Source organism: Choloepus didactylus, chromosome 5 (genome assembly GCF_015220235.1).
Source record: "Choloepus didactylus isolate mChoDid1 chromosome 5, mChoDid1.pri, whole genome shotgun sequence".
Taxonomy (NCBI): domain Eukaryota; kingdom Metazoa; phylum Chordata; class Mammalia; order Pilosa; family Megalonychidae; genus Choloepus; species Choloepus didactylus.
The window spans coordinates 585,083-611,718 of NC_051311.1; the positions used below are offsets into that span (position 1 = coordinate 585,083).

Genomic DNA, 26,636 nt, shown 5'->3' on the forward strand with positions numbered 1-26,636 from the left:
AACAGAGCTCAAAGTCACTAAAATAGATCAACATGCAAGTGTAGGAATCTTCTGCTAACCCTAACCCTAACCCTTGTTAAAAATTTTTATTGGGTTCCAATGTCTACCAATTGAAAACTAAATGACTTTTTGCATGTCCCACAAGGGCCTTCGTGTTCTGAGCCTTCTTCCCGCATGTGCCCAGCCTCATCTGCGCCAACTGCCCGCCCTGGGGTAACATGCTACAGCGATGCTGAAGAGATGTAGCCCCCCACCTGTATTATTGCCCTAGTCATTCTGCCTTTATCCTGCCACTGCTTGTCCATCAAGACAGTGTTTACTAGTCCAAGTCACAGTTCAAATGGTCCTTACTACATAGCTTTCCCTTGACTCCACCCAAGACTTCACCATACCTTCTACTACGTCCCCACCATGAAAAAGAGAGGGAGAGACAGACGGAGGCAGGGAGGGAGGGGAAGGAAAGAAAAGGACAGAAAGTTAGGAAAGGAAGGGAAGAAACACAAAACACAAAACAAAAACACTGCCATAATGGAAGCAATTATTAACGTGTTAATTTTTCCACAACACTGAGTAGGAACCATGAAATAAAACTGCATCCCATGTTATGAGTACAGTCCATAGCACAGAGTTGATGCTCAATAAATACTTATCAAATGAAAGAAGTTTGATTTCAAACATGGCTAATCTAGTAGGATACTCAACTGAGACTAACAGGCTATGGAGACATGAGATTGGCACTTAGGGAAAGGGGCAGAACTGGAGGAGTACATATTGGAATTAGCCACATACAGGGAAGCGGCCAGGATGAAAAAGCCACAGAAGAAAAAGCATTCAGGACCCAAGGTCTGAAATTTCTGGACCATAAAAATTTAGAGAAGTAGAGAAAGGAGCAAGAGATACCAGTTAAAGAGGGTGTGCCAGTCTGAATATATTATTGTCCCCCAAATGCCATTATCTTTGATGTAATCTTGTGTGGGCAGACCTATCAGTGTTAATTAGATTGTAATTCTTTGAGTGTTTCCGTGGAGATGCACCCCACCCAACTGTGGGTGATGACTCTGATTGGATAATTTCCATGGAGCTGCTGGCCCGCCCATTCAGGATGGGTCTGAATTAAGTTACTGGAGCACTATATAAGATCAGACAGAAGGGGCAAGCTGCTACAGCCAAGAGGGACACTTTGAAGACAGCACAGGAGCTGCAGATGAGAGACAGTTTGAAGATAGCCATTGAAAGCAGACTCTTGCTCCGGAGAAGCTGAGAGAGGACAAATATCCCAAGTGCAACTAAGAGTGACGTTTTTGAGGAACAACCTAGAGAGGAATGTCCTGGGAGAAAGCCATTTTGAAACCAGAGAACTTTGGAGCAGACGCCAGCCACATGCCTTCCCAGCTAACAGAGGTTTTCTGGACACCACTGGCCATCCTCCAGGGAAGGTACCCGATTGCTGATGTGTTTACCTTGGACAGTTTATGGTCTTAAGACTGTAACTGTGTAACCAAATAAAACCCCTTTTATAAAAGCCAGTCCATCTCTGGTGTTTTGCATTCCAGCAGCATTAGCAAACTAGAATAGAGGGAAATAAAGCTATCAAAGTAAACAGAAAAGGAATAGTGAGATTCTACAGAAAACAACTTAACATAGAGATGTACAGGAAGTCAGGGAAAGCGCCAGGGGCAGGAAGAACTTCCTGAAGGGATTTAAGCTAGCAAGTGCCAGATATAGTCAAGATAAAAGAAAATAAAATTCAAAAGAACTGACTGCATTTCATAACAGGAACCTTACAGAAAGCCCCTGCACCCAAAAGAGCAGGGGTGAAAGTAAGGTTGAAAGTGGTTAAATAACAAGCAAGCAGTGAGGAAACAGGAGTTGATTCCTGTTTATCAGTGTAAAAGAATTTTATTCTGAGATTTAGAAACAGCTTCAAGAATAAAATCATTCATCTCAGCAGGAAAAATAATAGTAAACTTAAACTAATAAAAACCAGAAGAAACACCTTCTTAAACAAACCTTTGTCAGTAATACAGAATATAGAAAAAGCAATACTCCAAATTTGTTTCCCCACATTGAATACTGGTCCAAGACAGCATCTTTTAATTCTGATAAACTTCCAAATGATCTTTTTCTGGGGGGAAAAAGAATTAAGTATTATTACACATTAGTATCATGATAAGATTGACTGCATCATAATTTGGGAAAATTTTTATATTGCCTTATTAAAACATGAGGTTTTTGTAAGTATTTCTAATTTTATAATACAAATCAGCCATTAAAAGCTCTTGCTGACCACTGTTAATAGTAAATTAATATATGCCATTAAGATAGAATGCCTACTTGGCAGGGAATGTCATCTGTTAAGTGAACTATGTGGCATCGATAAATTCTTTAATTATATACAGTTATTTAGAGAAATGCGGTGCTCCTTTGCTAAGTAGTATTTAAAAACGAAGAAAACCCAATTTTTAAAATAAAGCCTGAAAATCATTTAACGAATATATGAATGCCAAAGATAAGTCATACATTTGCTGCTTCTTTTAGAAGAAATGAATGTTAAATTATAATCAGCATAGACATCCTTACCTTTTATTTTGTAATAAAAAGTATAAATGCTCTAATGAAAATACGGACACTTAAAATGAAAATTACAGAAAGCATATATTGGCAAATAAGAAATAAATATGACTCTAGTCTTCATCCCACTAGAAATCTTTAAATCTACCCAGGACAGAGAAACATTAAGCTACAGTGATTTTCTTACATTGTAACTATGAAAAAGTGTTTAATTTCTTTAAAATGTGTATTTGGATAGATAATTTAGGAAGCAGAATAATTTAAGTGCACATTTACAAATTTTTCTTTTTTTAAAACTTAGTAACAAACTAATCTGCAAAGCAATGGAATTTAAATTCATGTTTAAGCAGTACAGTATTATATAAATCCAAGGGCTTTTCCACAGACTTAGAGTGGTAATGTGTTCACAAGGTAAGTATTTTAAATGTTCCGATGTTACTTACTGAATTAATGCATGAAATCGCTCAAAGCCAAGCTCTTCGACAGCCAAGGCAGCTATACATAAAAGACACTTTTCAGCACTACACATGGCAAATAAATGACACAAGATACACATAACAGCAGGCTGTAAATACTGTTAAGCAATCACAATTTTCCCTATTTTCTTACTTCCTTAAAATTGTTTTTATTTTCAACTTTAATTTACATTTCAACATCTTAGTTAACATGATTATAACTAAAAAGGATATAACATTGAGAAAGTAGAAGGGTTATTAAATAAAACTGGTTCTTCTCAGTTCAGTTTTGCTAGGATACCTTACACAATATGAGAAATTATTGGCAATCATAGTGCTTCACACATCATTACAATGTGCCCTGCACTTTAAAATCTTTCAGTTTTTCCATGAAAGTAAAATCATCATAGCTAATCTTTCTTCTCTTTCATATTAAATCTTTAGGTTTATTGCTTAGTTATTAAATAAATGTGTATAAAAAGGCATAGCATTTTGAAACTACACAGGTTCAAGGATTGCTTTAAGTTTGTTTCCTCATTTATTCATGTAACTATTGAGAAGTTTTTGATAATTCATTTAGATTATTTGTATGAACCCAGTACAGTAATACATAAAAGAATCAAAGGAAATCAAAGAAAGCATTTTAATCAAAGGTGATGTTTACTTCCCATGGCACCAGGCCCTTCTTTACAAGCCCTACAGGGCTTACCCTCCTTTCACCTTAAAACAACCCTATCGTCCCCATTTAACAGAGGAGGAAGCAGAGGCCTGCAAACATCACACAGTGATGTACTGCAGAGCAACTATTTGAACCCAGACACTCTTGGCTCCACCAAGACCAAGTATTTAAAGATATCATACACAAATCAAAATGCCTACTCTAATTTATCACAATAAACAAGTTCACATACATTTTATAAAGACAATTTTAGTATTCTTAAATATAGATTCTCACTAGAGATTTAAGGAAATGGATACATTATGAATTCAAAATTAAAACTTCTTATTTATAATTTAAAGTGTCACATTATGCTAGCTTCTCAAAACCTCATTTTAATTTAAATGTTCCAAATTACTTTTTAAAAGCTTTACAAGTCCAAATGTACTAATTTAAGTAATCATTTGAATTATGTGGGAAACAAACTGAAATTGAACCTGAGTATTCATTCCTGCAAACAAGTGTGCGTTACCCACAAGCCAAAACCATACACACCACAGAAGCCAACAAAATTAATATTTGAACAGAATGTAATATTAATGAGAGGAGAAAACACTTCACATTTAAAAATTCAGGATAAAATAAAAATTCTACCTAACCTTTTCCAAATTGAACTAACTGTTCTGCAATGCTTGATTATTCCAATAATTTTATTGGGCAAACACTATGAAAGTTGACATAAAGATACTAATTTAGAGAAAAGAGGCAGGCAAAATATAAAGCTTAGCAGGCAGGGATGGTAGAAAACACAAGAAAAGGAATGCAGCTGGGAATAAAGGAAAGAACAGGTTGAAAAGATTGTTATATGAAATGAAAATTTTAGTAGTAAGTTCAGTTCATTTGTCAAGACCTAAAGTAAATTCTCCAATTTTCAGTTAATAAAACTTCTCAAATGTATACAGTATTAAAATATATTTAAAACACATTTTTATTTCATGTCAGCTTTTAAAATGAGACATAAAATAAACTGGAAAATTACTAAAATATGTTTTCTGGGGATGAATTCAACAAAATGTGCCCATCTAAAATAGCTACTGAAGTCCAAAGTTAAGGAATTATGAGGCTCTTTGAAGCAGAGCAATTTAACCTACTATATTCCATAGTAAGCATATGGTCACCACTGAGATACTAACAAAAATGTTACAAAAAAAGATCTTACTATTTTCTCACATATTAATATATGGACCAGCTTTAAGCATATATTCTTTAATACACCTTTTAAGAAAGTTCAACTATTCCTCTCTCAGAATTTTAATATCCTAAATGAAACTATGGAAGATGCTTACATCAACCCAGTAAACCTGGAAAATATTTAAAAGCTATTCTTAAAGACACTTATGACTATCATCTTTGTAATCATTTTCTACTCATTTTCAACTGTCATCAAACTCTAAAAATATGTTAGATTCTTTCTGAAACGCTATGTTTGAAAGACCTGAAAAGGAAATGTTATTCAACTGTTTAAGTTTTAAAAATTATTCCTTTTAAATGTATTACTATGAAAATCTGCCAAGTGTAGAGCAATTCAGCTATAAAGGGAGGACAGAGAAGACAGGGGCATCACAGCAATGTCTTCCAGGGGACACAAGAGAGCCCCACAGACAATCCTATATGGAAGTCATGATGCAGCCAAAACTCACTCCCAGATACCAGAAACCAGGTATCTAATTTCTTTAAAAACAAGTTCCCTAGAAATAACTGATGAAATGAATTACAGGTGGAGTAAGTCACTTATTCAATATATACAATTGGGACTATCAACTATCAAAAACCATTTACTAGGGGCGGGGAAAGGTGACAACATAGAGAAGTGTGGAATTTAGTCAGTCTTCCAGAGCAACTAGTAAACAGCCAGGAACAACTAGTAAATAGTCTGGAACAACTGTTGGGGAACATCCGTGACTGCTCACACACCGTGCAACAGCCAGAAATGGCTGGAACAGCTGAGACTGCAGTATAAAAACTATGTCACTTTTTTTCCTTCTTTTTCTTTTCTCTTTTTATCTTTTTTGCCCTTTCCTCTTTCTTTGTGGAAGAAATGGAAATGTCCTTATATAGTGCTGGTGAACGCAAAATTATGTGATTACACAGGGAATCATTGATTGTTTACTTAGGATGGAATGTATGGTGTGTGACTAAAGCCATCTAAAAAACAGAGGGATACAAGTGCTGGAGAAAATGTGAAGAAAGGGAGGTACCTAATCACTGCTGATGGGGAAGTAGAATGGTGCATCCCATCTGGAGGGCAGTGTGTTGGGTCCACAGGAAGGTAAGCATGGGGTTGCCATATGGTCCTGCAACTTGGTTACTGGGTATATACTTGGAAGAACTGAAAAGAGGGGCATGAGGGGACATTTGCACAGTGGGGTGGTGTCAGTATTCACGATTTGCAGTGGATGAAGGTGACCTAAGGGTACATCAATTGATGAATGGAATGGCGATCTGTGAATGGAATACTGAACTGCTACAAGAAAGAATGAAGTTGTGAGGTGAATGGGCATGAGGACAGTATGCTGAGTGAAATAAACTAGAAATGAAAAACATTACAATGCCTCACTAATATGACTAAATATAATGTGCAACGCTAAGAATTGAGTCAGAGAGCATAGGTTATCAGGGGAAGGCTTATTGTAAAGGTTCCAAGATTGTAAGCTCTTACACCAGTTACATCTATTTCTGAGTTATAAAGGCTATTTCTAAACTCTGAGACGCTGGGCTCTTTGTGTGTAACCTGGTTGGTCCCCAGAACTTTGGGTATCTGTGACCTGAGACTCAGAGCCAGAGTCTAGCAGCTATGAATGCCAGCATTACTTCATGCAGCAAATGTTAGAGAGTCTAAAAAAAGAGATCAGACTTCAATTGGAGATATGAATGAAATGGACTTGGTTAGGACTAAGGTAAATCAAACTGAAGGGTAAAGGATGATACTGACAGTGTTTTTTGAAACTTCAGCCTCTGTGTGGGCCAAGTGAAGAAATGTCTATTAGGTGCAAGATCTCTACTTTTTGTAACACATTATACAATTGGACTTGTATGGTCAGTTTATTCAAACAACATCATTACATGGAGTGTTGACTGGGGAGTGAGGTCTGGTTGTTTTGTGCAGGTTAGTGTGAAGCCCCATTACATACCAGACAATTCTGGCAGAGAATGAAAATGTATTCGCAAAGCCCCCTTGAGGGACTGTGGGAAAATGTGGAAATATTAAATATCCCCACCTGGGGAATTAATGATATTCTCACAAGCACTGGGGGCTACCAAATTAGAAAGCCAAGCCCTTGATCTTGGGGCTTGTGCTTATGAAGTTTGTTACTACAAGGGAGAAGCTAAGCCTACTTAAAATGGTGCCTAAGAATCACCCCCAGAGAACCTCTTTTGTTGCTCAGATGTGGCCTCTAACTCTAAGCCAACTCTGGAGGTAAACTCACTGCCCTCCCACTACATGCCACTTGGTTCCCAAGGGTGTAGAACTCTCTAGCAAGGTAGGACACGATTCATGGTGATGAGTTTGGCCCCGGTATTGTGGGATTGAGAAAGCCTTCTTGGACCAACAAGAGGAAGCGAAATGAAACAAAATAAAGTTTCAGTGACTGAGACATCTCAAATAGAGTCAAGAGGTCATTCTGGAGGCTATTCTTATGCATTATAGAGATATTCCTTTTTAGTTTTTGTGTATTGGAATAGCTAGAAGGAAATACCTGAAACTGTTGAACTGCAACCCAGTACCACGATTCTTAAAGACGATCGTATAACTATATACCTTACACCATGTGACCATGTGATCACGAAAACTTTGTGGCTCCCACTCCCTTTATGCAGTATATGGACAAGATGAATAGAAATATGAGGACAAAAAGTAAATGAATAATAGGGAGGGATGGCAGGGATGGTATGTTTTGGGTGTTCTTTTCCACTTTAATTTTTATTCTTATTCTTTTTTGTGTATGGTAATGAAAATGTTCAAAAACTTAATGTGGTGATGAATGCACAACTATATAATGGTGCTGTGAACAACTGATTATACACTGGGGATGACTGTATGGTATGTGAATATATCTCAATAAAACTGAATTAAAAAAATCTACTAGCAAGATAATTTTTTAAAAAAGAAAAACAGAAAAGCAACTCTTTTGACTAGATTTTATACCACCATAAATCTCCATTTTTCTAGTTCATTCTGGTAGATTTTATGTCAATTACATAAGAATTATCAGAGGCAAAAGAAAACAGAATATAAATTTTTTAAGAATAGCTGTTTATTTTAAACAGAAAATCCTCCATCAAGGTATAAAAATCTTAAATGAAAGCATAATTAAAACTCATAATTAAAACTACCTTAAGATAATTTATACACAGTAACAATGTCTAAAAATTTTAGGATGACAAAAACATAATCTTAAGAATGCAAAATGAAGAAAAATGTCCCCATCTTTGCTCTTAGAAGGAATTAAAAGATATTTAAGAAATTTCCTGACGCCAAAAAAAAATAATCCTTTTCTTCCAATACCAAAGAGAACTATTAAAGCATCTAAAACTAAATTATATAGAAATGCGTTGTTTAAACTTTCTGAATGAGAGTTCTAAAGCTTAAAAGAGACTGTCACCAAGCAGAAGGTAACTAAAACATTATTTTTTCCAAAGCCAAAAGCAAAAATAAACAAACGTAATTTCCTCTGGTAATCAAACTAATGATAAAGGAACTGAAAAATACTAAGATTTGTGGATTAACTTTCGGCTAAAAAAAAGATTATGAAAATTAAGAATCTGCTTTTCTTCAAAAACTTTCAATAGTTTTAAGACAAATGTAAAAGACAGTACTTCAGGAAATAAAAATGTATCTTACAAGAATGGTCCACTTGGCAACTGGACTCTGCGGGACCTCCCGAATTACGATCCATTTCCTGGGTAGTCTTTCCTCTTATCCATGACACCAAGCAGTAGGGCCCAGAGTCGTCACAACAAGCATTCTCTAAAATATCACACAAGGTATGACAAAGGAGCTCCTTCTGCTCTTCCTCTAAAAATAACCAAAGTATAAGTTACAGTGGTTTTCTTTGGAATAATAATAATAAAAAAAAAAAAAAATCCTGTATTAAGAATGATGAAATAAAGCATTTTAAGCAGAGGAAAAAAATAAACCCCATAAATAACAGACTTTAAATTACAGCTTAGAGAAACAACATGCTTGAGGGTTAAAAACACCACTATTATAGTATTCTGATCAACTAGAAAAACAATCCTGAAAAGTGCCAATTTAAACATTATGAGAAAGAATATGCTTTTGGAATGACCTGATACTGATAAGTATAGCATTTGTGCCAAGATGTTTACTTTACTGCTCCCCATGCAGATTCTCCACATTTTTCCCCATTTGGAAATTAGTCTAATGTCTTTGATCTCCATGTCCCACAGGAGTGAAGATAATGAAATAAAACACCATCACAGCACATACACCACAATCCATTACATTAGCAGAGGCTACAGTGGTTTATGCAGCATAACATAGAAGCCAAGGACACTGTGCTGCAGTGACTTGTGCATTAGAACTTCATCGAAAATAGCACAAACACCCAGACCATCTCTTCCTGAATCTCACCCACCCTTCCCATTACAAGCAACTTAGTTAAGGTTAAAATAAAGGGAATAATATCTGCACACATCCTATGCAAAATTTTATGCTACAAAGAGCTTTCTGCCTTTGCTAACAAATTAGTTCTTTAAAGACAGGAGCTGTGCCTTTCACTTTATAACCGTCACAGCACTTACAACAATGCTTTACAAATTTATTAAAGTGAATGCATATCTATACAATAAATATCACAAATTATTAAAAAGTTCATGTTAATAATAGTATCTCTTGAATAGTTTTTTCTCTACTAAAATTTATTTTGCATTTTCAGCTATTTATTAATAAAAATTGTAAGACAACAGTGATATCTTAACTCTTAAATTCAAAATCATTAACAGATTCTATGGACAAGGTTTGGAATGGAAATTTTTCTGTGCTTATATATAAAACTGGGATGGTAACAAAATCCTACCTGCTTCCAGAAGTTATTGTGAAGTTCACATGAAATTGTGTAAGTGAAGGAAAGATCTTTGTAAACTGTCGAGTGGAATGCAAACGTTCATTATTACCAGGCAGCACCAAATATCTCTCTAGCCTAATCATATTGCAGGGGCTGGGACAGCTCCATTTGCAATTTAATTCAGAAGTATTCGCAGTACGGTTTGCATTGTGTAAGTCACTATACTAAAAGATACAAAGATAATTCTGGGTTCCTGATCATAAATACATAAGATAAAAAAGAAGTGTATAAAAACGACTATTTTTTATGTAGGCAAACATCTAACAATTCAGGGAAATGCGCCATGTTTTAACAAGAGGCCAAAGGCTTTTCCTTTAGTTATATTATTGTTGTCAAATGTCTCTTAGTTAAGAAAACCATTTGGAAATATTTATTTTAAAATTTGGAATCACTGTTCATCAACCTTACTAAACATTTTTTAAATGAACCTCAGACAAAAAATTACCACTGATAATTTACTTTTTAAGATGGATAATTTCAATTAAACTATTGCTTGTGAGTGTTGCATTATCTTTAAAATACAGGATGGAGTAAAAGTTTTTAAAAGATAGCTACCATACCTGGGCAATCCCTCCAAGAAGACTTCTCAGCAGAAAACAGGAGCTTCTTCAAAAGAAATGCCTTTATACAATGAAAGCAATAATTATTGGAATGCATTATGAACATACCACTTCTTATAAGCCTTTTACTTTAAAATGGGAAAAACTAACTTGTATCTTCTAATAAGTTGTTTGCCTTCACATTAGACAGCACCTGTGCACAATTACTTACTCAGAATACATTACTGTAAACTTGTATCTAAATCCATAAAATCCTGCTTCTTCTACAATGCATATTTTCTGGCAAACAGAACAACTGACTCAAAATAATAGACACATAACTGGTAATTAGAGAAACCTACTGCTCCATTCAGAGCATAAGCCTATAGAATAGGAAAAAGTCTGTAGTTCTCTCAGACTCCTTGAGGGAAAAGAAACCTAAATACAAAAGTGGTCTGCTCTATGAGCTCCAATCTGTGACACAAGAATACCAGTTTAGGAGCCATCATTTATTATAACCTCCTGGTTTAACTAAAAAAGTTGTAAGATTCAAAAGAATAAACAAATTGATTTTTAACCTTTCTTTAAACGAATCAACTGTTACATTGGGGATTTGACAGAAGGCAGTTCAGTGCAGCACAGTGTTTCCTTTTCAGAGTGAAGTTCAAGGGCTATCTGTACCTTAATCATATAATATATCGGCTTAAAATGCATATTCTTCAGCTCCACCCATTGAATCTGATCTCTATGAGATAGCTCCAAGAAAAAAAGGCTACCATGGTGATTCTTACACGTGTTTGAAAAGCATTAGTGTACAGATTAACGGGGCTGCTTTCAGTCAGACAGGCCTAGGTTTGAACCCTGGTTCCACTACTTTACTAAATAGAAATAATAGCATACACTTTAAAATGCCACAGTGAGGATTATGTGAGATCACCTATGTAATGCACTTAGCACAGAACCTGGCATCTTACAAGCAATCCACTCACAGTACTGTAACAAGAAATTAAGTAATAGTCTATAGTACTCCAATAGAAATAAAACCTGCAAATAAAATCAAGTGCTTCTGAATTTTCCCGAAAATGACAAGCATAAAATGAGTAGTATAATTATATTACAAAATTTTAGAAAACTAGGAAAGGACATCCATTATTGCTACTAATACAATCAGTGTTAGCATTTTGAAATACTTCCTCTAATCTTTGTTTCATACCTGTAATTTCTCTATGTTTAAAATCATAATGGTTATTTGATCGTTTTTTCTATTTTCCCAAAGAAATCATAACTGTCTTCTTAATGACTAATTGTCTATCAAGCTAGTGATCAAAACTGACTTATTTAATGTTTAAATTATATTATCGTACATTTAGATTGTAAGCAATTGTTTTACTTCTATAAATATATGAGCTTCTTCTTGAATGTAACCTTTTCCATATTTAGGATTATTTCCTTAGGAAAAAGTCACAGAAGTACAATTATTGCATCAAAGCATCTGCATTATTATGATTCCAATATAATGTAAAATTCCTCCCCAAAATTGAAATACAGATTTGTATTACACAGCAGTGTGAGACTGGGCCAACAACAGCCCACCCTTGTGTATGCTAATCATTTTAATCTTATATTTAAAGATTAGCACAAGTAAGAAACAGAACCGGGTTGGTTTATTTTTACCTTCCTTGAACATCTGATGCTGTGCTGTCCAGCACCATTCCACAGCTCGGATCACATGCTCATGCCCACTGCCCACTGCCCACCTAACACCTGGGTTCCTGGTGCTTTTCTAACCCATTTGTACAAGTTCTTTATGTAAGAAAGACAATATCCCTTCATCGCTAATATTCACAGCAAACATTTTTCTGAGCTTGGAAATCATCTCTTCTCTTCAGAGTTGAAAAATCTTTCTTTTACTTTCCCTATGGCTAAATATGGTATCAAGAATATATTTGGCATATGGTGTGAGATAATGTAAAGTCATATCTTCCCCTTCAAACTGCTAACCAGTCACACTAATGGCATTTATTAAACTTCATTTAATTTCACCATTGATTTGTAGTTCCTTCTTTAGCATGGTATGTGATAAATTACTGGTAAATTCTAAAACGTAATAAGGTCTACTTCTCCATTATTTTTTCACTTACATTATTCTTCTAGCAATACCATCATATTCTAATTTTAATAGCTTAAAAAAGTTTTAACATCTGAACTTATTCATTTCTCTTCATTACTCTTAATCATTTAGATTAATTGAAATATTAATAAAAACAAAATTCTTCCACTGATTTAAAGAATTATGTAACTGTTAAACTAAATTACTACCTCAAAGATACATAACTAACAATTATCCCTTGTTATATAACAGCCCCACTTGTAAAAATAACTACCATTTTTGAAATCACTGAAATTATAAGACAGTAAATTCTTATGATATACCTTAAACGACCCTCATAGACTTTCAGTAAAAGCCTAGGGTACTGTTACTGACCAAGAATGGCAGTGTTTAAATAACCTATCTTTGAATTCAGATAATAAGGTTCCTATTAGCAACTAATATCTGTCTCAGCTACTCAGTATAACTAGATTTAATTACTAATTTTTAGTTAAATATCATTCTTTATATTCAGTAACTCAGAGGCAAGGTTCAAACTTACTCAGTTTTTCTTAATTTTTTGTAATTTTAATAACGCAAAAAAAATCAACTTTACTCTTTAAAGAAGTAAAATAATAAACTATAAAGGATATATTTTGAACTCCATCAGGGGAAATTTTTTTCCTTCAGAAAAATACTTTCTCAATTTAATAATATAAATTTATGGAATATAAGATTTGAGGCAACTTTTCCTTGCAGCCAGCAGTTCAGATATGCATTTTTTATGCCCAATGAGTAACAAATATCATATTAAATATATATATTCAAAACATGCTGATTAAAACATAAACAATAAATTCCAACTGCTTTTCTAACAGTTCTGAAGTTACACTGCTGTTCATGGACACTGTACCATTACAGTAAACTGAAAATTCATTTCTTGGTTATAATGTAAGTTGACAGTGAATCAGCCTTTGAAATTCAAACAATGTAACGCAAGATTCAAAATCAAATAAACACATTCAGATAAAGCCTTTCTTTTGTGCAAAGAAAAAAACTTGTTTGAAATTTTTTAAGGTTTGAATTACTGTAAATTTTTAGAAAGGCCAGAGACACAGCACCAACTTTTAAAACTTAAGGAGTTAGGCTATAAAATATTAATTAATTAATCTTCAACTTTTTAGAAAATCATTTTCAGAGAAAAATGAAAACAGTACAATTAATATAGTATATCTACCTAAAATAAAAATATTATTACTCAATAACATCTTTGTATTAGAGAAAAGGTGTCATGACCAGCAATTTCAAATTTTCTGAAAGCCTGGGAACACCTATTGTTTTTCCTTTAAAACAAAGAGTCATTTTTATTTTGGCTAATTACAGCAATTCACATGAGCAAAAGTTAAGCATTAACTAATGATGCTTCATGATTATAGAGAGTACAGACATTAGAAAACAAAAAGGAAAGTATGAAACACTTAAACGCGTCCCTTGAAGGAGTTGGTAAAGTAGTCTATGTTACCTGCACAGGTGCAATAACAGCACAGGGGCCACCTTCAAACTGTTCTAATGCAGATGCCTCTGATTCGCTAAACACAAACCCTAAAAATGAAAGCAAGTAGCAAAAAATTAAAAAATATAATCCATGTAGCGGCTAGAAGAAATTTTAATGTACTTTGAGAAAGTTCACTTATCAAAACAGCATCTGAGGTAGTGAAGTAAAGTGTTTCTTAACTTTTGGAGGGGACTGAGGAATGCTTGGAAAAAAGCTAAGGAACCTACACTCCCCTGCCCAAAGGCACACCAAGGACATACACATACAATTTTGCGCCCAGGGACCTAAGACGATCAAGTGTGAACTCGACTATAGTAAAAGGACACTAAATCTGACCTTTCAATAATTTAACTTGCTGGACAGATGACTAGGTAGTCTACCTAGTGAATTCAAGCGGAATTTAGGACCCTTTCCATACAGTATCTTTCCAGCATTTCAATCTCTGAGTCACATTCTATAAGCTGACAGTAAAATGGCGTCCTTGACAGGGAATGTGCTCACACGGTTCTATCTTAATTTAAGCTTCTGACAAAGGAGGCTGCTGCAAACAGCACTGAGCCAGAAGACAGGAGAGGGAGTTACTACCTGCATGACCTTGAGTAAATCACTTCACCCAACTAAGCCTCAGTGTCTCGTTTTTAAAATGATCACTTCCAATACCAACATACTAGGAATCTATAAAGCTCCATTAATGGTTACAATTCAATCATCATTCCACAGCTTCAATGAACCCAGACTCTATACCAAGCATTTAGGATACATGTGCGAGGACCACAGTCCCCAGGATGGAGGAGCTAACAGTTGTGGCTCCTAAACAAACACTAAAATAAAAGAATAAACAAATGCTGTTACAGAAGCACAAAGAGAAGGTTATGGATACAGAAATGACTGACTTACTCTGCCTAAGCCAAGTCATAACAGGTGACTTTGAGGTTGTTCTTGAATAGGAACTTGCCAGGTACATACACAAGGGTGGGAGAATGACATTCAGGAAAAGAAAATACCTTTATTGACAGAGAAAGATTTTGTAAGAACAGGCCATATTTATGGATCAGAGGGTAACTGAATGTAGCTGGAGGGATTTATGTACTGAGTTAGGAGTACACAAAGTGGGAGGAGAGGACACTGACAAGAAGTTAATGAGGCGAAGCGTCAGACCATGACTCAGTTGGCAAAGGTCTTTCAGTAAAGCTGTAATATAACCTTTTTTTAAACACCAGAATGGGAAAGAGGTTGCTTCAACGGTTCTACAGTAACTACTGCATATTCAAATAATATTTCTGAGGTAAAATTAAGATTTGATGAGTATGTGTATACCAGTAAAAGTTTGGTACAAAATAAATTAGAGCTATCTCTGAAGTTTCTAGCGTGAGACACTAGGTGATAGCAATTGAGCCAAGAAATACTAAAGAGGATCCCATTCCCCCTTCTCTCCTCTCCCTTCCATAGAGCATTTAAACATGTATCTCACATAATTAAAAAAAAAAAAATACAAAAAACAAAACACTTCCTTAAGATGCCACCAAAAAATCCGACCATCATACTTGCATTCTTTTCCTCTCAAACCCAACTGTTTTAATAATCATCCCTGTGCACATTTCAATGTCCTTACCTCTCAACTTCCTCAACCCAAAATAACCTGTTTTTCAACCTATGACAGCCCCACACTCATTCTCAGCAAGACCACAGAATATTTCTCAGGTCTTACTTGATTTGACTTCTCAGAGAATATTGAAATGCTGACCACTACTTCTGAAAACTTTTTTTTTAAATTAAATTCCGTTTTATTGAAATATATTTGCATACCATGCATGGTGTACAATCAGTTGTTCACAGTACCATCATAGTTATGCATTCATCACCCCAATCTATTTTTGAACATTTTCCTTACACCAGAAATAATAAGAATAAAAAATAAAAGTAAAAAAGAACACCCAAATCACTCCCCCACCCCACCCTATTTTTCATTTAGTTTTCTGTCCCCATTTTTCTACTCATCCATCCATACACTGGATAAAGGGAATGCAATCCACAAGATTTTCATAATCACACTGTCATCAATTGTAAGCTACACTGTTATATATTCATCTTCAAGAGTCCAGGCTACTGAGTTGGAGTTTGATAGTTTCAGGTATTTACTTGTAGCTGTTCCAATACATTAAAATTTAAAAAATGTTATCTATTTAGCGCATAAGAATGTCTACCAGAGTGACCTTTCTACTCCATCTGAAACCTCTCAGCCACTGAAACTTCATTTCATTTTTTTTTAAATCTTCATTTTATTGAGATAAATTCACATACCACGCAGTCATACAAAACAAATCGTACATTCGATTGTTCACAGTACCATTACATAGTTGTACATTCATCACCTAAATCAATCCCTGACACCTTCATTACCACACACACAAAAATAACAAGAATAATAATTAAAGTGAAAAAGAGCAATTAAAGTAAAAAAGAACACTGGGTACCTTTGTCTGTCTGTTTGTTTGTTTCCTTCCCCTATTTTTCTACTCATCCATCCATAAACTAGACAAAGGGGAGTGTGGTCCTTATGGCTTTCCCAATATCATTGTCACCCCTCATAAGCTACATTTTTATACAATTGTGTTCGAGATTCATGGGTTCTAGGTTGTAGTTTGATAGTTTCAGGTATCTACCACCAGCTACCCCAATTCTTTAGAACCTAAAAAGGGTTGTCTAAATTCTGTGTAAGACTGCCCACCAGAGTGACCTCTCGGCTCCTTTTGGAATCTCTCTGCCACTGAAGCTTATTTCATTTCCTTTACTTCCGAAAACTTTTGACACAAGTTTTTCTTTTCCATTTCTTCTCAGTGTACTTGATCAACTTCTTTTAAATGCTAATGTGCCCCAGAGGTCTTGGGCTTTAGGATTTGAACTCTTTTCATGCTAGACATTCTCTGTAGGTCATTGCATCAAGTAATTCCTAAATCAACCCAGACTGGACCTCCAGACACGGACAAAGCCTAACATCCTTGACATGGCCCTCTTTGATGGGTGTCTGCCTGCATCTCTGCCTCAAGTTCTCAAACATCCCATTTTTTCTTTCATCCTTTGTGCATGTTGTTCCCTCCCCATGAAACACTTCCTTAATAAATCTTTCTCTGAAAGGCTCCCACTTACCTTTTAGGCTTCCCCCTAAGGCAAGGTCCTCTTAGTTCATCTCTTTCACCTGCAGCCTATGCTCCAGTACAAACCACCACCATCTCCCCCAGAACACTGTTAAGAGTGCTTGACCAGATCTCTCCACCACCTCCACCCCGACCCCCCATGGTGAATAGATCATGGTGAATAGATCACCAGAGGGTTGTCAGAGGAGTATTTCTGAAATGGAAATCAGATGTTGTTACAGACTGCTTACATTTACATGGCTTCTCACTGCCATCAGAATAAAACCTGAACTCATTTTCATGACCTAAAAGGCACTGCATGATCTGGCTCATCCCCATCAATCCAACTTTCCCTCAGGTCACTCCTACCTTCTTTATCTATAGGGAGGGCCTTGGCACCCTACAACACCCCGAGGTCTTCCCTGGGACCTTGATGCTTGCTGTCCCCTCTGCATGAAATGCCTTCCCCAATTTTCACATCGGACTACTCTTTCCCATTCCTCAAAACTCAGAGAGTTCCCTGACAAACCTAAGTAGGTCTCTCCTGGTATCCCACAGCACAACTAGAACCGAGCATAATCTGTAATCACACTATTACCTGTTTACTTGTTTACTGTCTGCATTCCCCGCAGGCACTTTGCCTATTCCATTCACCACTGCTTTCCCAAAATGCTGTATAGTCAATGATCAATCAACGGTTGTTGAATTTTTTTTTTTTTTTTGGTGGGGAAGAAGATAATGAGTTCAGTTTGAAAAATGTGAGCTAACCATTTGCAATGTTTAGAAGTGAGAAACATGGATCTGGAGCTCAGGGTAGAGGTATTAGAGACAGGAATTTGAGAATTATCATCCTAAGCATGGTAGTTAAAGTGAATGAGAACATGTAGAAGATAATGAAGTAGGCACATAAAAAAAATGAGCAGAGGCTGAGCCGAGATGGAGACTGACAAAGAATAGATAGGTATGAGAAAAACAAAGTGAGGTCCTACAAAGGAAAAATCAGGAAGTAAAGAGTAGTCAACAATTACAAATGCTGCTGAGTAAACACATAAGTCCAGATACTGAGATACTGATTAAGTGTCTCACTGGGAATACTAAAAAAAGAAATTTAGAATGCTGAGGAGAGTAACCAAACCTTAAAGGTGTGCCAAGGTGGAATTCAGAATAGAAGGAGAAATAGCAAATGAAAACTATTTGTTCAATAGGTTTGGCACAAGGGAAAAAGGACGATAACTTGAAAGGTAGGTGGGTAAATAATTATTTTTGCAGGCTGAGGACATGAGTATAAGAAAGCGGACATACAAGCACTCCAAGTCCTAAGAGAGCTGAAAGAGTGTGAGGTGGTAATGATGGGCTTGGCCAAAGACAGCGGTTCTCAAAATGTGGTCCTCAGGCCCTTGGGAGTCCTAGAAACGCTTTCAGTGGGCCCCCTAGAGGTTAAAATCATTTTCATAAAAATACAAGATATCATCTTCCCTTTTCACTGTGTTGACATTCACAATGACAATACAAAAGCAATGGTGGTAACTGTGTCTCAGTGCAAATCAAAGCAGTGACTTCAAACTGTACTCATCATCATGTCAGTTGTGACGTCAAATTGTACTGGCCATCACTGCCATGTCAACACACACGCCCAATTTAACTTAAGATTGCTCTTAACCAAAACAGCAGAAATGACTAACTTTATGAAATCTCAGCCGTTGGGTGCATATCTTTTTAATATCCTGTGAGTCCACACAGAAACTATTCTGCTGCATAATGAAGTATGATGGCAGAAAGCTGTCTCAAGGAAAAGTGCATGTGTGTGCGTGCTAGAATTGTAAGATGAACTAGCTGCTTTTTATGGAGCATAGTTTTTACTTTGTGGAACTATTGACAAACTATGATTGTTCATATTTGGGTATGTGGCAGACATTTTCTCAGAAATGAATGAATGAAGTGGGCTTGGCACTTCAAGGACAGTATTTTTGCTAATAATAATATTTCAAGTTTCAAGCAATAATCAGAATTTTGGAAAACCTGTATCTATCATTCTGAGTTTGACAACTTCTCAATACTTAAAGGACTTTTCTAATATAACCAGTGGTGATAGTACCGAAATTAACTTTTGATATTATATACAGAGCATGTTAACATTTGGAAGGCCCGCATAAACCACAGAATTGACATTTTCCAAATGACCAATGCATGCTGTTACAAATTCACTCATGGGTAAAAGATCCATTCAAAGTACAAGACAGACCAATAAATGATTTCAATGTAAGAGAGTGCAAAAAATTCACTGATGTGGCTTCAGCTTCCATACTGTGGTTAATCTTTAAAAAACTATCAATTGTAGAGTTTGGTGTGGTATCAAAGAACAATATCCACAATTCTTTGCATAGATCTGTGTGAGGCTGAATTTTCATTACACTTCAACCAAAACAGCATAATGATTGCAATAGACGGCAAGTCTTTAAGCCAAACATTGAAGAAATCTTGCAAAAATGGAAAACAATGACACCAATATCATTAAATTTTGCTGTTTTTTATAAATTGAAGTCCTCAAAGTTTTTAAGAGTTCAAAAACACTTGAGAACCACTGGCCTAGGAGAAGAAGTAAATCTGAAGGCTTCTAAATTAATTATATAGGCAAAAAGGAAATGAAGACCAAGGACATGTTATTTATTGAGAGCGAAGGGATAGAGACAGGGCAGAGAACTGAGGAAATGCTAATCTGAAAAACATAAGAAAAGCTGACAAGGAAAAAGAACTAAAAGAAGCACTAAAAACCAGCTAAGGTTTAATTCCTAAATGCATATTGATGCAGGCCACAATTTCTGCAGCAATACACAGCAGCCTGTGAGTACAAGTAAAATGATGCTGGGATAAATGGAGGACTGGGGATAGGTAAGGTGGACAGGGTAAATCTGTTCAGGGCTAGTGGGAACTAATGGTGCCAATTACCTTGTTAAGACAACAAAGCTGAGGTCCAACCTAGGAAAGGAAAGAAGTGAAGCCAAGCGGCTAGCTCTTCTACTAGTGGGAATAAGGAAAGGGCCCCAGCACTGTACCTAGGTGAAAAGGTAAAATTAGGCTCTGCAAAACTTTCAGTGTGTATCATAAATGTGAATTAGGAATGAATTCTTGCCTTCCTTAAAAATTCTAATAATTAATGCAATTGTCAAGATCCATGGGTGGGGCTTATACTTAAAACTTTACTACAGTCAGTTGCTTTTGTACTTTAGATATTAAAACTCCACGGAGAGTATTGTAGGCAGATACCCTTTACAGCAAATTCTGTTTATTTCCTTTATACATTTTAGAGTGTGCAACTGATAACATACAAAGACTATTAGAGTCTAAAACAAAATAAAATCAGCAAAATGGTTATTAAGTTTTCTATCCTAAAGCAGGAAAATGCTAAGTAGGCTTCTTCTTTTATTTCATGAATTTGAATTTCTTAGGAAATGGAGTTATTTTCCTTGTCAAGTGTTCTCATACTAAAATTATTTCCTAGTTTTAAAATAATCTAAAAAATGGCTGTTTTTTCCCTGATATGATCTGAAATTATTTGATCCTAAACATATGATTTTGTATCATGTCCCATAGTAAAGTACTGAAAAGTTTCTTTCACCATTTTAAACCTCATAATTAACTTAAACCTGAGCCATGAACCACTTTGCAATTTTCCAGTATATTTTCATATGAAAATAAACATTATTCAAACCAGTTCAACAACTACCACCTCTGTAATTCTAGCCTTCCATGAAAACAAAAGTCCATAAAAAGCCTTGTTTCGACCATCACAAGTTAAATGATCTTAGTTGAGTCAAATATCTGAACTTGGCCTTAGCTTCCTCACCTACAAAAATGGGGATAACTACATTTCTCCTTTGTGACCTCTCAGGGTTGTTGCGAGGATTAAAAAGATTTTCAAAAACAATAAAGCATAAATACAAATATAAGACATTATGATAGATCGTCTGAAGTCTTTGAATTAAAAAAAAAACAAAACAAAAACATATAATTCAAAGTAACAAGAAATTAACTTTAAGTCATAGATACTTAAAAAGTATGAGTTTAAAAAAATCAGATGTTACGTAAATTATGATTTACAGATATTGGAAAAAGAAAATCTATATGTACCAGAAATAAAAGGTTTCTACTAAAAAAAAACACTTTGAAATGATGTGATCCACCATACTGATTTATTCACATCTTAGAATAATAATTAACAATACCAGTGTATCATTTTTTACTTTGTGAAAATATTAAATCATATTATAATAAACATCCAGCCGTACTTTCAAACTTTAATCCAACTGTATTCTTAAGTCCTAAATATATTTTATGCTTAAAGTTAAACTGATCTCTTGCTTTTTCTAATTTATTAAATCTCATTTTTTTCATATTATATAACAAAAAGTGTCCCAGACTGAAAGTGTGAAATGTGAATTTCAATCCACTACAGATTTACCCTCCAAAAAAGCACAATGAACCATCAATAACAAAATTGGGTTTTCATTTATGGTCAATCTTTGGGTGAAACGTAATATAACTCAAAGCCTAGAGGAAGAACAAAAATGGGAAGAAAATGGTTTGAGAGTTTATAACATAGATGAGGAATAGGGAAACTACAGTCCATGCCTGTTTCTGTAAATAGTTTTGGAACACATCAGCACCCGCACTGCCGAGGACGGCTTTTGCCAAACAGTAGAGATGAGTAGTTGAGATAGGGACCATAAACGTTACCCATCCTTTACAGAAAATACCTCTGATCTAGATAACCAATACTGAAAAGAAAATAAATTCCCAATTATACTATGATTAACACTCCTTCTATTAGAGCTAGATGACTTCTATTTTATAGGCCTCACTGGGATGAGTCAATCCAGCCACATTTACCACCTCCCCCACTTCCCTGGTCTCCCTTCATCTACTACCTCCAGCCTCAAACTTATCAGACTTTAAAAACTGTCAGATCATGCCCCTCCTTTACTCCAAGCCTTCCAAAGTCCACACCCCCTTCATTTCATTAGGAATAAAAGTCAAAGTCCTCACAATGATCCATGAAGATTCTGTGATGTGGGCCGCATTACTTCTTCTGTCATCTTTTATTTCTCTCCCCTTCCCTCATTCTCTCGCCAGTCATGAGAGCCTTGCTGCTCCCCGAACAGGCTCAGCACATTCTGCACAGACCTTCTCACTGGGTTCATTCCCTCTGCCTGGACACTCTCCCTAGGGAACTGCATCTCAAAATGACCTTCTCAGGCCACCCCACCACAGAACCCCCTACAGCCGTTCCTTCTATCTGTTACATACCCTTAATTTATGCTAAATTATGTTTACTGGCTGTCTTCCCTCCCACCTTACCTATTAAAAACTGCAAGGGCCTGGAATATGGTCCTGACTTGTGGGAAGAAGGGGTGAATAAGTGGTACTAATGAACTAAGAAGTGAAAATATGTGCTTCCTCTTTTAAAATTGATTATAGGCAACTGAGTAGGAGGGAACCAAGCAGGAATGGGGAACACATTTTTAAGTTTAAAAACAAAACAAACAAAAAAAACTTCAAACCTTTAAATTATGTGGTGTATTGTCTTTAAAATAAAAACTAGCAAAAAAAAAAAAAACCCACTTCTTAAGAAAAAATAGGATTTGCAGATGAGAAATTCTGAAAACTGTCAAATGAATTAAAGAGAAAACAAAACTACGTGCCACTGCCATGTCTTACTTCAGCAACCATTTCAAAATATTTTAACATGGCCCATCATATAACTTCAAAATGGAACACTTCTAGATAGAACATTATTAATATTGACCCGAAATATCTTACACCTACAATTTGCTTCTAGAAGACAAATGAGTGTGCATTCACCAATTCAAAGCACAGACAGAGGACGAGGGCATCACGCCAGAGTTGGTGTCGCATCGCTGCCGCGCATCTAAGTGCAGCTTGGCCGCGTCCTGTGCCTACTTCCACATTCCCACATGACTGCTACAGCAATCTTCAGCTATGGTTTCTGCCTCTAAGAATGAATGACTGGATACAACAGTGAACACACCAAAACCAATATGACATCCCAGGTTTCAGGGGTTGTAACTTTAAAACTACATATTTGACTGCCTTAAAATCTCAATAAACCTAAGACTTTGACATTACATATCCACAATGTAACTGTACTGTCGGGGAAGCAATAAAAGATATAAAGTCTTTATTTTGAAACGGCATTAATGGAATGGAACTAATCTTAAGGAATTTTAGCATAACTACAAGGTGACTGAGCATTCTAGTATGACGACATTAAAAGTTCTATTTACAATAATGCTAACTCACCAAATAATACACAGTAATTTCTTGTAATTCTCAGGGCAAGGCCTGAAGGAGATCTTTGCTTAGCGCACATTTAAACACCTTTTAAATGAATATAACAATAGCTACTATTTACTGAGTGTTTACTACATGTCAGATAGTGTGCTAAGTGCCTTGATATATTTGCATGGCTTTTAATCCTCACAACAACCCCATAAGGTTGGCACTAAATTATCTGCATTTTACAGAGAAGGAAACTGAGGCTCAAATAAGTAACTTGAACCTGGAACACAAGTCCACCTGTTCCAAAGCCTGTGCTCTTGTTACAAGAACTGATTCTCTGAATTTCCCTTGAATTTGCATTATAATATAAACACAAGAGGCTGAATATCACTTGAGTCTATGCCATAAAATGATTAATAAATGCTGCCTGATAAAACTGGAAAAAAAATTTTTCTTAATCCTTTACAGTTTTGTGTATTTGAGGCCTGTTCAATACCAGCATAAATATGTCAAAGTAGGAAATAAGTTTCAAAATTTCTGCAAATGCAGGTGTCCAAGATTTCAGAAAACAGTAAACTGACATAAATGTCAAACGATTTATGCAAAGCATTCAGAAACTCAAAATAACAGAGCTGTGTTAGGAGTTGGAAGACATGGAACCCACTCCCAGTTCTACCACTCTGCGACTTTGGCCCAGTCTTTGAACCTCAAGGACTCATTTTTCTCTCTGTAAAACAAGAGTGAGGGAATAAATTCAGTTGGCCCTAATACACCACAATTCCAATTTAGTCAGCTCTTAGAATAGATACATCTAGCAGGGGGAAGGGACTACTGAAACCCTAAATTGGTGTTAAAAAGTACACATTTTAAAATTAAGATTCAGATTTACTATGCCAGAATTTCCAAAATCCTCTTTGAGAACAGATATTCTTTAAACAATGTTTTAATAATAATTTTAAATAACTATTATTTATTGGCCCACCTAGTGATCCTTCTGACTCAGAAGGCTGTGCTCTTAATCTCACCTAACTTCATCCTAATCTTTCCTACGCCACCTGGGTCCGTTGTGTTTTAATATCAAAACTTGAGAATCAGAGATCATTACTAGTTTAAAGTGCCCAGCATAAGGCATGGCACAGCACAGAAACTCGAAAAATGGTTAATTTTTATTTCGTTATTATCTGTATTATTAATAAAACTTCTTACATAACTCAAAATCTATGGCCCGCATTCTTTTGTAACTGTAACTATACTAAACTATGTCAAATCCGGGGATACTCTGGGCCAAGAAGAGAACACACGCAAGCAACACTGTATTTATATATCACCACCACGCCTAACCACAAACTCAAAATACAACTGCATCCTGGAATTAGACACCTTGTCTTTCCTACGGACTTCCCTCTCTTTAAAAACAGACCGAAAGGGTAACAAGCCAGGAGAGTCAGACCTGCTGGGGGCACAACCCCCGACCCCGCCAGCCTCGCGGCGCAGCCTGAGGAGTGGGAGCCGGCCGCGAGGAGCGGACACCGGGTGTGAGCGGGCGCCGAGCGCAGCCACCGGGCCTGAGGGGTGGGCGCCGGGCATGCGGGGTGGGCGCCGGGCTCCGGGGCCGGGAGTGAGGGGTGGGCGCCGGGCATGCGGGGTGGGCGCCGGGCTCCGGAGCCAAACGTGAGGGGTGGGCGCCGGGCTCTGGGGCCGGGCGTGAGGGGTGGGCGCCCGGCCTGCGGGGTGAGCGCCGGGCGTGTGGGGTGGGCGCCGGGCGGGCGCACCTGGAGTCACCTCTGCGACCGCAGGGTCCCTCCCCCTCCTCGGCCTGCGCAGGGCCTGGGGACTCGGGGGCCGGGGACCCTCTACCAGCCGCCCGCGCGAAGGCACCTTGCGTCCAGCGACAGAAGATGGTGTCCGAGAGGCCGGGGCTGCTCCGGACGCCCCACACCAGCTCCAGCAACTCGCGAGTCAGCTCGGACATGGCGGAGCGGCGGCGAGCGGGTCTGCGCTTTCAGGGCTCCTGCCGCGGACATGGGGAAGGAGCGGCGCGGGAGGCCGGAGCGCGGCCGGGCAGACGAGCCTGAAGGAAAGGCAGCAGCGGGAGGAGGAAAGCGCAGCACCAGAACCCGCGCTGTCAAGCCCGGAGGAGCGGCGGCGACAGCCCCCGCCCCGGAAGTTCCCGGCCACTTCCGGCGAGCCTCACCCCCCCCCCACTCCCCGTCCGGAAGCGGAAATTGAAGGCGGAAGCGGGCGAAGGAGGCGCGGAATCCTTGGGGCGGTGTTGGGGTCTGAGCGGCCTGGCAGCCGTTGGGCGGGCTCGACCTACTTCTGCCGGCCCGCAACGCCTCCTACTCCCGGGAGTGCACGATTCGGATCTCGCCAAGCCCTTAGAAATCTCCGCTATTGCTCAGGCTAAACCGCGGCTGGACGAGAGGGTTGGGTGGCGGTGAGGACCTGTGTAAACCCTGTAAAGTCGGACCAGGTAGTAAATAAAAGCGTGTCTGAAGAGGGCGGCGGTTTACCGGTGTGTGCGAGATAAAAAGGCTCGTCGGACACAGATTGCAGCAAGCCTGGCAGGGCTGGAGCGCCACACCTGTGCCAAAGCCCAGGGTTTGTTTATTCCTTGACAGCTTGCAGTTAAATCTAGTTTGTGTGAGAACTTTCATTGAATTTTAAAAGAAAGGGCAAGATCTGATGTGTTCCTTTTCAATTTCTGCTTTTATTTTCGGTTCTGGAAAGTAGGGAGGCTTCTGTACTCCTGGAAAGCCATACTACCTTTGACAGTCCCTTTGCACCCAGCGGCGTTACCCACTCTTCACCTAGGTTTTCTGTCTCTGAAATGCGGATAATATCTGTTTCATATGTTGTAAGAAATAGGTGGAAAAATGCACAGAAAGGACTTATTACAGTTCCTGGCATATAGAAAGCAAAAAAAAGAAAAAGTTTTATGGAAATTTGCTGCAACACTAAAGATATCTGACTTTTTTTTGCTAGTAAGTTCTAGCCAGTTTTGTATTTTTGTATAATACTTAATTTCCGTTTCCAAATTTCAGATACATGCAGTTTCATATAAAAGAATGCCCTTCCATTGGCTCACTAAAATAAATGAACTCTTAAAAATCTTCCACATCGCAAATAAGAGGGTTTTGTTAATTTATATTTTTCTGACTTTAGCTGTAGTTAAAGGGAATTAATTGC

At 37.2% G+C, this 26,636-nt stretch overlaps 1 protein-coding gene across 6 annotated transcripts in view; it reads right to left on the reverse strand.

Moving 5' to 3' along the window:
- MINDY3 (MINDY lysine 48 deubiquitinase 3) overlaps positions 1 to 25,606 on the reverse strand; it is a 96,667-nt gene extending 71,061 nt beyond the window's left edge. For 2 of the 6 annotated variants that reach the window (XM_037837635.1, XM_037837637.1), the window contains exons 1-6: positions 25,326 to 25,606; positions 13,984 to 14,063; positions 10,394 to 10,454; positions 8,588 to 8,761; positions 3,015 to 3,066; positions 2,011 to 2,125 (exon numbers count right to left, since the gene is read on the reverse strand). In XM_037837635.1, coding sequence (XP_037693563.1) covers positions 2,011 to 2,125; positions 3,015 to 3,066; positions 8,588 to 8,761; positions 10,394 to 10,454; positions 13,984 to 14,063; positions 25,326 to 25,419 — 576 coding nt within the window. In that variant the 5' untranslated portion in view covers positions 25,420 to 25,606. Of the gene's footprint in view, positions 1 to 2,010; positions 2,126 to 3,014; positions 3,067 to 8,587; positions 8,762 to 9,785; positions 9,851 to 10,393; positions 10,455 to 13,983; positions 14,064 to 25,325 lie in introns of those variants that run through there. The other 4 variants (XM_037837636.1, XM_037837639.1, XM_037837638.1 and 1 more) reach the window with 4 other exon arrangements.
- Between the last annotated feature and the right edge of the window lie 1,030 nt (positions 25,607 to 26,636).